This window comes from Gobius niger, assembly GCF_951799975.1.
Source record: "Gobius niger genome assembly, chromosome: 18".
Classification (NCBI taxonomy): Eukaryota; Metazoa; Chordata; class Actinopteri; order Gobiiformes; family Gobiidae; genus Gobius; species Gobius niger.
Window position 1 is genome coordinate 12,955,355 of NC_136869.1, and position 15,815 is coordinate 12,971,169.

General features: G+C 41.5%; 2 protein-coding genes across 4 annotated transcripts; one reads left to right on the forward strand and one right to left on the reverse strand.

The window, feature by feature from the left end:
• Window positions 1–1,065: 1,065 nt before the first annotated feature.
• On the reverse strand, window positions 1,066–11,217 carry tfap2a (transcription factor AP-2 alpha; the record flags this gene model as incomplete). 2 transcript variants are annotated; one of them, XM_079575736.1, is made up of 7 exons in its annotated part: window positions 1,066–2,976; window positions 3,678–3,819; window positions 5,288–5,406; window positions 6,058–6,277; window positions 7,531–7,582; window positions 8,432–8,851; window positions 11,020–11,217. In XM_079575736.1, the coding sequence occupies 7 exons, from the start codon at window positions 11,068–11,070 to the stop codon at window positions 2,688–2,690; spliced, it is 1,293 nt and encodes a 430-aa protein (XP_079431862.1). In that variant the 3' UTR covers window positions 1,066–2,687. The 2 variants fall into 2 exon arrangements, with proteins under 2 accessions (XP_079431862.1, XP_079431863.1); XM_079575737.1 differs by lacking the exon at window positions 11,020–11,217 and adding an exon at window positions 9,194–9,220.
• A 3,293-nt stretch (window positions 11,218–14,510) lies between these two features.
• tmem14ca (transmembrane protein 14Ca) lies at window positions 14,511–15,746 on the forward strand. 2 transcript variants are annotated; one of them, XM_079576496.1, is made up of 5 exons: window positions 14,511–14,619; window positions 15,034–15,118; window positions 15,242–15,343; window positions 15,423–15,510; window positions 15,589–15,746. In XM_079576496.1, the coding sequence occupies exons 2-5, from the start codon at window positions 15,043–15,045 to the stop codon at window positions 15,644–15,646; spliced, it is 324 nt and encodes a 107-aa protein (XP_079432622.1). In that variant the 5' UTR covers window positions 14,511–14,619; window positions 15,034–15,042; the 3' UTR covers window positions 15,647–15,746. The 2 variants fall into 2 exon arrangements, with proteins under 2 accessions (XP_079432622.1, XP_079432621.1); XM_079576495.1 differs by lacking the exon at window positions 14,511–14,619 and adding an exon at window positions 14,717–14,966.
• Window positions 15,747–15,815: the final 69 nt, after the last annotated feature.

A 15,815-nucleotide genomic window follows, 5' to 3' on the forward strand; every position in this document is an offset into this window, starting at 1 on the left:
CTACGTGCGTAAAAGTATATCGAAAACAATTTGCTTTTGCCTTTTTATTTTTAATTACGTCTTCTAATCAAATTACTTTTTTCTGGCTATTGAATTAGATCTTCAGCTCTGTGGTGACACATAAACAAACGAAAGACAATCGGATTCTCGCATTCTCAAACCCATTACGCACCTATTTGTCCCCATTGCATCTTATTAATACGCACCAAATATTCACTATTGTCACCAAACACAACTATTTCTAATGCGTTCGTTTCACTCCCCGGATGCAATTCAAAACAACTCTGTGATAAATTTATTAAACGACATTAGCATTAATGACACACGTGAGGGGCATCCCCTTAGAATCCTGCTTTAATACGATTGTTTTGACTATTTATTCCGTTTATCATCCAGCTCGCATACATATACAGCCGGAGCAGCCGGGTATAGTCTCTCCCTTTATAAGTGAGCTATTGTGCCCGAGGACAGGATCCCACACACAATCTGAGGACTAGAGCCAACAAAAACAGGGCCCTGACAGACAATGCCTCGCTTCACCTGCTCCGGCACTGTGCATCGCAATTATGCCAAGGACATGTACAGTTAGGCTTCATTCACCCAACCTCCTGCGGGAGAAAACACAACACGCAAGTGGCTCAGAATTAAAGAAGAAGGAAAAAAATGATAATAATAAATATGGCTGCTGAGATTTGAGAGATAGGGAGGAGAGGATGCTGTGTGAAAAAACGATTTTACTGTGAAATGAGGCAAACAAGAGGAAACAATAAAATATGATGTGCTATGCATCAAAACTGAATCATCAGATTGACGTGTCGGTGTCAATGTTCAAATATTACACAAGCATCCTCCTGCACCGGGATGGACCAGAGAAAGGACCAGCTGTCTTTTTTTTTTTTTTTTTGCAAAGGGCCCGAACAAAGAGAACTATTTAGAACAAATATTCGTTATGAAAGTCTAATGATTGCACTCGGAATAAACACAAACATCCACAAAGTGAGAGATGATCGCGCATTGATTACACTGTGAGGCAAACAACTCCACAAATATTTGATGCGTGTCTTTGAATAAAGATCCAAATACAGTGCGTAACAAGCGAACGAGTGCGCACCATGCAGGCCCATATACATCTCAGAGGGTTTTAGCTGCAGGGGTGGCGCTGCGCACTTCAAACAAGCATCTATCCATTGTTGCGAGCCATTTGGCCTGCATACGATCCGACGCTGAGTTTAAAGTGTGATTTTTTCTATTTTTATTATTATTATTATACTTGAGGGAAACAATGAGTTCAGCTGCTTATTGCAAGGAGCAATTGTCAAGGGAGACTTAAACTCAATTACTGTAGCAGTTCAGAACGGGGAAAAATACAAGCAAGATATGAATAAAATCGAGATGAAGCGTATCAAATATTTATTTTTTTCTGGGCAACAAAGGACTATAATACATTGACAGGCATGGGGACTGCCAGCACATGTCTATACAATACAGCTAAAACCGCCTCCAATTTTTGGACATCGGACAGGACAATATCAGGTGGTCCCATGAAAAAACGTGTTTCTTTTCGAATCGAACATTTAAAAAAAGACAGCCATTTATTGCTTTTATGGTGCTTTCAAGGAGAGAACAAGAGGTGAAGTCTGATTGGCACAACACAGAAGCTTATAAAAATAGAAACAAATAAAAACTCTCGAGGGTGTCACTGTCGTTTCGAATAAAGATGATATATAGAGAGAGATAAGAGAGAAATCGAAAAGTTTTATTTCTATTCAATTTGTTCACTTTGCTTCAATGTCGCCTCAACATGCTACAAGAGGGCTGATTTGAAATATTCCCAGAGAAATAAAAAAAAAAAAATACCCCAAAAACTTCTGTTTTTCTAAGAACCATAAAATCACATGAAGAACTAACCAAATAGTCAAAACCCACTAAAACAAGGAGGCACCAGATAAATAAAAAAGAAACAGACGCACCATATTTACAATTCCCATTAAATTACACATAAATAAATATATACATACATGAACACTGATTCCCTTATATAACCGCGAATCGTGTTGAAATTCAAAAAAAAAAGAAAAAAAGAAAAAAAAAAGTTCAAGTTGGTCGCTTGGAGAAGATTGAAGATTACAACTGATGGATATCTGTTGGAAAAGTTCATATTTATTCACAATACTGATAAGAATTCATCCATGTTTCCAGCTTTTTCTTGCCGTGTGAGTTCGTGGCACAATCAGTAAAATTGAGAAGTGGAAGGGCTTGTAGGATTTCAGTCTTTGTAGCTCATAAAAAATAAAAGGGGGGGTGGGGGGAGTACACAAAAGTCCTCTCTGACTGAGGCAACGACAACGAAATGTTTTTTTTTTTTTTTCCTTCCTCTGTCTGCTTCCGTTTCCTTGAGCTTCCTTTGCAGTGTTCTGTTAATGTTCTTCTTCTTCTTTTATTTATTTTTTTCCTCAATAAAGACGAAGTGGATGATTCTCTTGCGTCATTTCCCCCCCCCGCCTTTTTGTGATTCCAAAAAAGAAGTGGTGCGTAAAAAGGATGGACGCACAACAGATCTGGTAGTGGCACGTTCAACTTTATCAATAGTATTTATACAGTATTTATAATATTTATATTCAACGGGCGTAAGGGAAGTGGGGGAATTGAGCAGGTGGAAATTTGGCCCCTGGAAGCAGATGGTACCGTCACTTTCTGTGTTTCTCGTCTTTGTCCCCGCCTTTAGTGCCGTTATCTGAGTGACTGTTGGGGTTGTTGTTGAGGTACATTTTGTCCATGGCTTTGATCGCCTCGGTGAGATAGTTCTGCAGCGCCGTGACGGCCGCACACAAGGCCGGCGTGCCGAAGCCGTGCGAGATGAGACTGAAGTGGGTCAAACAGCTCTGGATTCCCGGTTCGAGGATCGGCTGCGGCCGCGAGTTGCCCAGCGGCGAGCGGTCCTGGGACAACAGGTCTGTGAACTCTTTGCACACTTGCCTGCAGGCAGAGAGAGGCGCGTGTTAACGAACCAAGCAACAACCCTTTGGCACACAAAAGCCTACACAGTCAGATATATTTTTGTGTGTCGCAGCTTATCCATTTGACATTGCCTTGGACTTGTCTGTTTTACTATTTATTTATTTATTTTAGAAGTGCGCTGAAATGTGTGTTTCTCTGGTGAAAAATGTAAACGTAGAAACCCCCCGAAGCTATTCTGTGGGATAGGAATCTGTTTGATTGCAAAAAATACAAAGGAGCCGTAAAATAAATTACTCCAATAAATGTGCACAGATCGTGATTACTTTTAAGTTTCTGTGGCTACCATGTGTTTGATAAAATGGCGCGCCATCAATACTGAAACAGGCCTGCACTTGCGCGTGTAAGGAATTCCGAATTTCAGTTTGACATGGAGTAAAAAATAACCAATGGTAGCGTTGGAAGGGAAGCAGCTGTATGTAGGCCTAACTAATGCTATTTGATCGAATAATGATAATAATAAACGTATAGTGAAGCCATAGCTGTCTATCTCTGCATACACAATGAAAATAAGCATTGTAGGCCTACTCTGTTAGGCCTACTCTGTTTTTGTTTTTAACGCTGGTATTGGGATGAATATGTGTCACGCGTGTTATGGACAGAATTTGGCACCGACTTGGCACATGTGGTGTGACCGTATGAAATTTAATGAAAGCACTTACTTTGTGGCCAATAGCATGTTTTTTCTTTGGACTTGTTCGTTTGGATCGGAATGCTGACGGTTTACATATTCAGCTACTGCCTTGGCTGGAAACTCGGTCTCACAGACATAACCAAAGTCTCTGGCAAGGTGCACGGCTTCGCCTGGGAAATACAGAGAGGAGTCGATGATTATTAAAAATGCCTCAGTCACACACGTTATGCGTCTTCTCTGGACTGAGCAGTAAAAATGACAACTGCCAAAGCGAGGGGCTCACTGCTCTCACAACGAGAGAAGTGATAAAGTACTGAGTAAACAATAGGCACATATGAAAAATAGACTGGACGTCATGCTTAACACCGTGTCATTGATCACCAATGCCTGCACATTATTGAAGTCCAACAGATCAGACAGACATGGGGAAGCAATTTGAAAAGGCTACACCTAAATCCCGCATTCTTTTGACATACTAAGAGAATTACGCAGCATTCCGCGTGGCTTCTCTTTCTTGTTGCCTGATTTCTCTTTCCTAAAGTCTTTGGTTTTAATTTCCTGAAGCAGTTTTTTTTCTTTTCCGCGGGGCTTCCTGCCCCTAAGCCTGCGCTCCGGAAGGACGCATGCGCCAATTAGCATCGAAGCCCGAGTCCAGTAGCTCGTTTCCATAAAAAGAAGCAGATCATAAACAATATTTAAGAAAGCGCAGTGTCCCTTTACTAACCAGCTGTCTTTACACAAATACGCACGTGCGCATCCCCACCCCCACGTGCTAGTGCCACCACATCCTTATTACCTCCAATCATACATTTCTCGGGGCTCATTACAATACACCACCAAATTTCAACGAAGCTCAATGAATATTGCATTTGGTCCTCGCGCAATAATGATTAACAAGGACCAATGAACCAACGCGTGCTTTCACCTTTGGAAACCCGCTGCACACCAAATACCACTGCACTGAATAATCAGTTCAACTCTGCGAGCCAAATGGATTTATCCAGTCGCGAAAAGGCATCTTTTCAGTGCACAATAATTGACTAATTTATTCTTTAATAGACTCAAACATATAGCTCCCAATAGGTCAGTGCCATGCCATTTGCATGCAACAGAAAATCTTCAGCAAGAGCCGAAGCAGGAGAAGCTATTAGCGAAAGAATTAAGGCAGCATTAAACCCCAGCCCCGCGCCGCCGTACCCAGGCTGTATTAATGTTTGAAACAATGCAGGGTTAATAAATCAATCGACTCCTCATCCACGAGGTGAAGCAGCTCAACGGTACCTAATAAACAAGCAATAATTAACTGGACTTCAGCACAAATTCATTCAGTGGGTAAACTAGGCCAGGCGTGGACCTGCACTCCTCAAAGCGAAGGCCAAACGCTGGAAAGCCACAACCACCATTCTCTGTCCCAGCCTCTTTCTGGCTCTATCTGTGTGTGTATGTCTCTCACACACATCCTTCATGCTTTATTACTTGCGAGGCAAAGTCGGTCCGCATTACACGGATGAGCGCATATGCTGATTTCCAACACAGAAAGAGAGCGAGGGAGAGACAAGAGGAGAAAAAGAAAGGAAGGGGGGTCTCGTCAGATATCGCGGGAATAAAGCCACTGAGAGCGAGATTTTTAAAACTTACCTTCTACAAGTGACGTCAGCAAGGTGACGTTGGCTGCTTTGCGTCTGCCCGCAGGTAGATTCAATCCGATTTTATCCAACTTCTCCCTCAAGGATCTCCCACCGTTTTTAGACTTGGCCCTGCAGACGCGAGACAAAGCAGAAAGACATTGTAGAGGCGTGTGCGTGGAGGAATGTCTCGAAGCAGCTCAATTATGGACAAAGAAAGGTTTGTACAAATTGGTGGTAGATATTAGAGAGCCTCTCCGACCATTTTTAACCAAGGTTGTCCAATCTGCCCTAATATCACTAAGAGCCAGGTGAATTCAGGGAGCAATAATGACACTGAGATCGTCACACATTATGTTTGTTTGGCTATTACATCCCCAATTCCATCTATAAATAATGCTAAAAGAGAGTGAGCTACACACAGTACAAAATGAATAAATAAAGCCCTACTTAATAGGCAGCACTATTACTGGCTGCGTGTGTGCAGCGCTTCACAAGACAGTTCACTGGAGACCAATGTTTTCACGCGTAATGCCTTCACTGGGTCTAGAGCTGGCTTTGAAACCGACTAGGCCTACATTCATTTGAGATAGGAAGGAGAGGCAAGTTAATATGGAATTTAACAGACCCCCTCTACTTTAAATGCAGGAGCTAGGTGTCATGGTTGGTCGATTTTAATTATTCTTGGTACAGAGCAGAAAGGGAAGAGGGAGGGAGATGCAGGCCGACTACAAGAATGGAGGGTTATATGAAAACGCAGGTTGATGTGACACGGACACTCACCTCCTCAGGACCCCGCCCAGGAGCGAGGCGTTCAGGCACTCAGGCGGCGAGAGGCGTCTCTGCACCTCGGCCACCGTGACCTTGTACTTTGATGTGGAGCTGAGCAGGGACAAACGACCCGGAACCGAGCAAAAGACCTCATTGGGGTTTACCACCCCGCCGAAAAGACCATCCTTATTGATGGGGATGGACACGTTGTTCTTGGATAAAGACACGGGACCTGAAGTAAAATGGGGAGAGAGAAAAATGAGGCCAGGGAAAGAGATAGGAGAGTTGGAAGACAGAGGAGAGAGAGACCGTGCTCAGTGAATTTCATGCAATGCAGAGCCTTAACTAAATGAGAAGGGGGGATTTAGGCTCCGGATTTAGGAGCACAACGCCACATGTGAAGGCTAACGCGGACGGACATGAAAATAGAGCAATAATAATAATAATAATAATAATAATAATAATAATAATAATAATAATAATAATAATAATAATAATAATAATAATAATAATAATAATAATAATAATAATAATAATAATAACCTTCTTCACCCTATGCAATCTTAGTGCAATGTCAACATTACGCACGACAATATTCTCCAATGAACCTGATGTATCCATGCTTCCTTTTCTTTTTTCTTTTTTTCCCTTGATGCTTTTGACAACAAGCAAAGTAGCAGGTGAAATTTCAATCCGGGAGGGGTCTCGGGCACAAACTGGGCTTTATACGGTTTTTGGTGTGTGCGCAGTAACCGGAGACAAAGGCGACAGCGCGCCTTTGGATAGATCACTTGTGACATTAATGGCTCAGGGGAGCCTAATAGAGACAATAGGAGTTAAACGAACTCTAGAGATTACTAATATAAGAAGCCAATTATCAAGCTGATTTGCAGATACAATTTCTCAAAAAGAAAGAAAAAATAAATTCTAAATAAAGATAGAATACAAATGTTGCACATTTATTACCATAGAATTACATGAATGGGAAGCCAAAATATCTTATACAATTGCTGAAGGGACAGACGCAAGAAGCTGGATTCCCTTCGTTAATGTCATTCTCGGCGGCTGCTGCCCAGAAAAGGCCTGTGTGCCACCAGCTTCCATTTTAGATCCGAGCGCGTGTCTGAATGTAGCTTCACAGCCGAAGTGCCAACCGGCACATTACAGAGAACCTCTATTAAGGCCTGTATCTTAAACCATCAACACCACGGGCCTATACTACAAAGCCCACCAGCTTCACTCATCTCCCTGCTGCTTTCAAACGCTCTCAGTAAATTCCATCAACGCGAGGAAAAGGGGATGCAGCCCGTTTGATGCACTTGGAAAGCATGTAATGAAAAATAGGCTACTGCGTATTAGGATCAGTCAGGCATTACCGCATTGCATCGAGCTCTCTGGAGCAGAATGGCGCATGGTGTGTATGTGCGCGTGCGTGTGTAGCCTAGTGGTGGAAACATGCTTGATATCTCAGAGGAAATTGCTTACCTTTTTTAATTACAGTCTGGTCGGGAATGTGGATTCCTTGATCCTCAACAGACTGTGACACAAAATGGACAATTTCAGCACAAAGCCTAAAAATATGTTTGTCGCTTGTGTGGAGCTGAATGCTCCATATGGTGCTATAACAAAGAATCACACAATTAGCTGGTACGATCAGCCAAACACAAGGTTCCTCAGGCCCATACCTGTTATTAATTTCTATTGTCTTTTAGGCGTTACTGGCGGACGCATTTCCCAGACTTAAATAACGCAGCTGTGTTGTCCCATAATCCTGACCTAATTTTACGATAAGATTGGCTTGGAAACTAGTCATCTATAGTAACTAAGGCAATGTAGCCTATAAAAGTCCTATTAACAACTTAGAGGATTATTGGTGTATATGTTCGACAATAGATTTATTGCAAATTTACGAAGACAGCCTATTATTTATTTTTCATAACAGCTCAGCATATGATTCAAAATTGCGCGTTATGGTTCGCCAGTTCCACAGTTCACTTTTTTTTTTCTTCCTGAATCTGAGTTATTAAATAAAGGCAGAGGATTGAAATGGAGCCACAAAGTTATTCAGTGGGATTTTAATGTCTCCACACCGCGCTACAACGCAATAAATACGAGAACCTGATCTATATTAAACCGTGCGTAAAAGTGGAACATTTGTCTCTAGTTCAAATGCATTACGATAGTGCTGATATTTTAGGAATACAATTGCAGAGACATCGAATTTAATTTACAATATTGCGTATTTTTTCAATGCATTCTATAATAGCCCCTTTTTTCTGGCTGACCTGCTTCTCTAAATTTGTATTACATAGCAGCTGTTTAATTGCGTTTGTTTTAACTGTCAGACATTACGTTATGCGTAACGTGAAATGTAGCGATTTCTCACCTGAACGTCTTCTAATGAGTGAGGTATTCCATGGATAGGGATAGAGTCCGAGAGTCCCGTGTCAAGGCCGTGTCCGGATGGCAGCAGCACCTCCCTGCGATACTCCCGGCACAGCTGATGGGGTAAGCTTCGATGCTGGTGGAGCAGGCCGCTTTCCTGACTCTGCCTCTGGCCCGGCCAGCCCGGGTGCTGCGGCTGCGGCTGTGCATGTAGCGAGTTGAGTGAGTAGGGGTCATTTACATGCGAGTAAGGGTCCTGAGACTGCGGGTAGATGGGCTGGTACGGTGGAGGGAAATACGGGGGCTGGAAGTCCGAGTTGGGTGTGTGGGAGAGCGGCGGCGCGCTCGTGTAGGGACTCTGGCCCACACCGCCCAGCTGAGGTAGCCTGGCTGTCCCATTGCTGGTGCCGTCATGACGATCCTATAGAACGCATAGGTAAGACTATAGTTTATCAGGTATTACGGATTACAAGAAAAACCTTTAGGACAATAGTGTAAAGAAAATGTATCTATGGTTTACATTTTTGCATTATTCCTTTAAAACGTAAACGATTAGGTTACTTATATTTGAAAAGGAAAAAAAAAGGTTAAAATAATACATTAAATCAAACTAGGCCTTGGCTAAACAGAAATCAAAATAAACCACAAGATCACAACTAACCGAACGATGTTATGCTTTTTGGCGATAGTACAGCGAACTATCAATTACAGATTTCAAAAAAAATATGTGAAAATAAGAGACACCAACGTTCCACAAACTTACCATCGCGGAAAAACTGTGCACTAACATTTTACAGATTATTTGGCGCGGCCAAAGCAACAAAAAAAAAAAATTAAAGTTCACAAAACACTTCTGAGTGTTTTAGGGGAGATGGTGTACGCGATGGGTAAACCCAGCAGCAACAACGACAAAAAAAATCTCCCACAAAAAAAATGTTGTTTTCTCCTGCAAGATCGCGATGGCCCAGCGATCAGAAGCGTGCCACAGAAGGACGATAATCCATTAGAAGTGATAGAAATCCCCACTGCCCTTCATTTGGAACTGAACAACGCCGGTATTTCGGATTTTTGCCTCAAGAAGTTTCTTTCAGTCCCTCTGGCTTCTTCACAGTGCAGCCGTCCCCTCGCTTGAGCTCATATTAGCAACAGAGCCGCTTCTTCGTCTCCCTCTCGGACTCCTAATCGGACGCACTCATGACTATTAATATTCGAGCAATACTTAATAATAACAAGAGGGGAGGATAAAAAAGACTGGTTCGGAAATCAGCCGTGAAGCGGAGGACGCAACTCAAGGCAGGAGTCTGCGCTTAAATGACGTCCATTGAAAGGAGGAATCAGTATATCTAATCAGAGCAGGGGAGAGGGAGAGAGAGAGAGACAAAAAAAAGAGGGACATTCACTCCTTGTCTGACGAATCAGGAGGGAGGAGGGAGGGAGGGGGTGGTAGCGAGGGAGGGGGCAGTTTAAAAGGGTCCCAGGGCCAAAGCGCAAAAAAAAAGTGAAAGAAATGCATAGGAATAAAGGGAGGTGGACCAGAGACAAAATAAAAGAAGAAGCAATGGAAGGAAACAATGTGCACCTCTGAACCGGGTGAGCGTCCAGCACACGCCGCGACAGGCTTTTCGACCATCGGCACGTTTCTAGCGCTGGTCCCTTTGTTTTCCACGTCGGAGTCCGACTGCGAACTGTCCTCCATTGGGCCAGCGAGTAACCCAGATTGTTGTCTGCCTCCAAAACCCCGTGTCGCACCTGCTGACTCCTAACTTTGATCCGGAAAGACGAAGCGAACATAAACTGAAGCGTATATAAGATGCCTTTACGCGCGTCCAAATATGAATTACTCCAGATTTTTTTTTTCCTTTTATACAATATAGATTTTACGAACAGATTCTCGAAGCAAGGCGCAGCGTGCGTTGCTGTCACAGCCTCGTTTCCTCGTACGGTTTCGAAAACACGTCGGACAGGCTTCTCCACTCCCTGACTTTCTGTCAAAGTTAGCCCGTGACAACACGCCGAGTCAAGCACATAGACAGGCAGCAGTTAGCTCGCCGTACACACGCCAAATACAAGAAACATACGAAAATATCCAACCCATTGAAAACAATTGCAAAGAATAAAGCACCCACCATAAGCATTGGTCACATATTTTGAGAAAACACATTTCATTGAATGCAATTATGGCACGAACATTTCAGTGAACCAAAATATTCTAGTTTTTGTTTTGGTTCCATATAGGTTATTTTACGCACAGAATAAATTCACAACTAATGCTGCTGCTATTATTATTATTATTATTATTATTATTGTTTTATTTTTTTATTATTAGTGTTATTTTTATTATTAATATTATTATTATTAATATTATTAAAATTAAAATTATTATTATTATGCTGTCATTTTATTGAGAAATTGTATATTATATTGCAATGCATATTATACTATAAAGCCTTGTACAAATTATCCTGCAAAGAAATACAATTTGGCTACACTTATCTAATCTGAAACAAACTAATACAAATATTAAAATATAGATAGGCTGCTGTAAATTTCAACGTATGAATGAAAAATAAATGTATAAAGCACCCTTACCTCGCAATCTTCATATTTAATGTTATCAGTTAATTTCCAGAGCATTTTCATGGGTTGCAGAGCTGGCTATTGAGAAGAATATAGTATCGCCTTATGGTCTTGTTTTCACTCAGTGGATTGTGGCTCCCGCTCTGAAAAACTACTTTTTATTGCAGCTGTGCAGCTCTCTGTCTGGCGCTCTGAGGTCTCCCTCTAATGGTGGAAGTTGAAGCAGGGCTGTGCAGTGTATAATAACACACAGTGCACTGGGCCTCATTAGCATATCAACAGCCGTTTTGATTCCCCCCCATCTGCCTCTCCTGCGCCCAATGGACAGCGCACAGGTAAAAAAAAAAAAAAAAAAAAAAAAGTTTACGACACGCGCGTATTATACTGTTCACTCAGGTGTTTTTGGTGAAAGGGGAGGAGTAGACTGGCACGTCCATGCACTCACCTGGGACTTTGGTGTTTAAAATCTCTCCGACTTTTTCACATTTGAGGGAGAGAAGTATGACTGGTAAATGTTATTTTAATGTAAATAACTTCTGTAGTTGTGGTGCATTTTACGTCACATTCACTGTTATGTTATCGAAACATAATGATAGATTTGTGTAACCACTTTTGGTATTAATTGTAATTTGTCTGTTGAATCTTTAACACAAATTAAATCAAGGATTTGTGGCCTTTTTGTCCAATCGCAGAGACTCTTGTGTGAATCAATGTCAGCCCATTTTATTCTTCCTGATTTTTAAACTGTTATTTTAATCCCAGTGTGAGGGGAGACCTTTTCTTTGAGCGTTATGTTAATAGCCTGGGTCACTTGGAGAGGCTCTACAGGTCTACAGACTACCTGCACGGGCGCATGGTTTTGGCCTGTGAAGGGGGCAGTGTAAATGATTAACACAACAACATGGGTCTGATTCATGTGAATGCGCGGCTCCGGGAGCTGGCTCTGCTGTGTCGCCGACCCAGCGTTTACCTCAGCAGGTCGTGGGTCAACAGACAGGTCGCAAGCTATTTAAGGCGTTGCCTTTATTTCCCCCCTTAAACATGTATTACCATTTGTGGTGGAGTGCCCCTCATTTTCTAAACGAGCTGTTGTTATTAATGAGTAGCAAACCATGAAACTTCAATGACAGCTAATGTCGACCTGGCTGTCTTGGTGTCTGTTGTGTGTCATGGTAAAGCGAGTGAAACTCAAGGGGTCGTTTCAGGGAAAAGGCTCAACAGACGCTGCGGTTTTGCGCGCAGGCATGCCTCCCATAAGAAGTTACAAACATATTTTCTCCAAGTCGCTTTCAACCAATGATCTCATCATAAACGAAATATGGTGTTTCGGGCAAAATGTAGCCTCCTTAAATACACTGGATCTGCAGCCTTCATCTCAAGTTGCAAACAAATCCACACAGTGCCAGGGCTCAACACATCAGGAATCACAGGCAATCTACACAATATTACATTTGACACATCAGGACTTTTAACTTTGATTCCGCATGTGCCTTGTTTATTGATAACATTCTATTGAAACAAATAAGAATGTTTTTCTTTAGACCTACAGTATCTTGCAAACATGATGACAGCTTTTAAAGATTGTCTCTTTGCCATAAAAAAGCAACACATACCTGCCATTCCCCCATTTTCCCCATAATTGACATTCTCTGTCCGGTGCTCCCTTTAGGATCGCTGGTTTTATAATCGTCTTCGTTGGTGAAGAAATTTCATGGAGGTCTTCGATAGCAAAGTAAAAGCTTCGCTCTTTTTTTTTTTGCCTGGAGTGGGATTGTCTTACCTGGCCATAAAAGCGGTACGGGGCCACCTGGTGACGCATGCGCAATTCAGCGGGCGTGGACTAGGGAGGACTGCTAATTCCAACTGACAAAAGTGGAGTGCGTAATACACTAATGCAACATTAGGATACTGGATATGGATAACCAAATCAACAAGGTGTTAGATTCTATAGAAAAATAAAAAACACTTCAAATTCAATTACAGTGCGAGTATTGTTTTATTATACAAGATAAATACTTTGTTTTAAGTCTGTTGAAGTTCCAAATGTTCCAATGAACAATAACAATCAAAATGATGCTTTGATAATTGAAGTCTGAATGATATAAAAGGGTGCGCACACAAAGGTGATGGTGCATGAGACAAATTATTCACTTTAATCTTTTCTCTCAAAAACACACTGGCAGTATTTAAAATGCTCTTCACTCAGTATAGGCTTATAAAGCAAAAATCCATGAGGTGTTCTTTATAGTCCCTATAGATGTTTGCGGAGTTAATATTTAAAACGAACCACCTTTATGTTTGTCTTTGACTTCAAAACACATTCAGCTGCACGCTCACATGACCTGCAGCCACAGACCTAACCACTGGACAAAAGAAGGTTCGTGCATGGATGGATATTACTGTGCATAACTGAAAGGATCTTCGCTTTTAATGACATTTACTAAATATTCTATAGATGTCTTATGCCTTCTTGTAGTTTCATGTAACTGAACTGCCTTGTGGATTGCGCTCTACAAATAAACTTGTCTTGTCTTGCCATGGAGTGGGGGCGAAATGGAGACATAATAATAATAATAATAATAATAATAATAATAATAATAATAATAATAATAATAATAACACTCATAATAATCATAATCATAAAATAATCATGATCATAACAACAACAGTCTGAAGTATGAAGGCTTATCAGTAGAAGTAGAAGTATCCAAACCCGGTTCATGTAGAGACCATTGTTCAACTTGTTGCCTTCCTCCACTTGAACTTGGTTCTATTCATAAGAAGCTGTGTGTGTGCGCTTCAGGGCGTCGTGACTATAACAAATCCAGATAGCTGCATGAGCTGTGTTAGAGCGCCACCCAGCGTAAATGCACGGATAAAAAGAAGGTGAGTTACATTGAAAGCTTGCGCTTGCCTCACATGACTCTCGAAACCGACTTTCGGCACAGAGCCATTTGGTTTAATTAGCTAACAAATATTGTTCATGTTTTAGAGATATTTTTAATTTTTAGGCCTAGCAGATAAGATAGACTGGGACGTTGATCTGGTTGATAACATTAGTGGCCTTATATCCGCATGCATTGAGTATGTTACGCTGTGGTTCAGGAGACGTATTCGACTTGTGTCATGAGTCTGGGACGATTCAAACCCAAACGTTTTCATGCGTAATACTCTGGTTCCCTCTTGTGGTTGTGCCATGCCATAACATGCATTGACCACATGGCGCGTTTTGATGAGTCTAAACGCGACAAAAGCACATTTTTATTGCACACTTCTACAAAATCAGCCTTTCGCTTGTAAATAAAAATAAGCTATAATGTATCTATATATTTAGTATTTGTGGGATTGATTTTATTTGTTCATAGACTATACAGGTATTACTTTTTAGTGGCAGCTATAGCCTATGCGTTTTATTGTGGCCTATTTCAAATTAATATGGTTAATCTGCCCGTAATGTTTCTTGTTCTCATGTATTTTATGTCCATGTTAAGGAAGTACTACATATCCCATCAAGCACCACGGTGTCATGACCCCTGTGTAACAATATTTTTCGTTCGGTGGAGAACACGCTGCTGGAGCTACACGAAGGTCGGGATAGCCTCAAGGAACAAGGTTGTACAATCTTTTTTTTGTTTCACCAGCTTTCTGCATTCTGCGTATGTTGAAATATTTGTAGATTGTTTCTCATTTATGCCTAAGTGCCTTTGTTTGATGGCGTAATCTTCCCCCGAGTGCCATACGCGTAAAAGGCTGCTCTGCGTCAGTTGCCCTTATCTATATAACCAGACGCTCAATCCTAACAACATTTGTGACTTGCTCAACGTATTTAACTGTATGGCGGTAGATTTGGGCCAACAAACGCTACAATGTTCCCAGGCTTACTGGTTGCTCAGTTAGTTCTATCTAATAGCTCTGTATTGCAAACAACAACACAGAGTCCTCCATATAATTCTACAGCTGTGAGTGTTTGGTGTGTTCTTTTTGTTATTGTTGTTGATTATATTTTCTCATCTTCTTCCATTGCAGGAGTCCAACATGTCTGTGGATTATGTGGGATATGGGTATGCAGCTCTGGTCGCCACTGGAGGCGTTGTGGGTTATGTGAAAGCAGGTATGGCTTGTTGGTCAGAATAAGAAAAGATGCTGTCACGATACTGGGTGTTTGTACACACTCATACTTCCAAACATACTTGTCAGGAGCAGCTGTTGACCCTTTGTTGTGGATATTTTTCAGGAAGCGTCCCCTCTCTGGCGGCTGGTCTTCTCTTTGGAGGACTTGCAGGTGTCGGTGCTTATCAGGTCTCCAATGATCCCAATAATGTCTGGGTGTCACTTGGTGAGAAAACGCCTGAACTAGTTTGTTTTCTCTAAAATCTATTATATGAACAGTCTGGTCATGTGCTTGTGCTTAATAGGTACGGCTGGAACATTGACAGGGGTCATGGGGAAGAGGTTTTACGGATCTCGAAAGCTTTTTCCCGCCGGTGTATTGGCTGGAGCAAGGTAACAGTCACTACACACTGTCATGTCTCCTATCCTAATACTTTATAGTACTTAAGTATATCTGTGTTGTCTTTTCAGTCTTCTGATGGTTGCTAAAATTGGCCTGTCGTTTCTCCAGAAACCCAACAAGTCATAACACCTTTCCTCAAACTTAATGTTCGAAATAGTTGTTTTATAACATGTTGCAAATGTGTGTATGTATAAAGACAAAATACAGTACATGGTTTATAAATAAAGCAAATGTCTCGTTTATTCTTTTTTTTTTTTTAAACTGAAAAAAGTCAATGTATAAAAATGTTACAAAA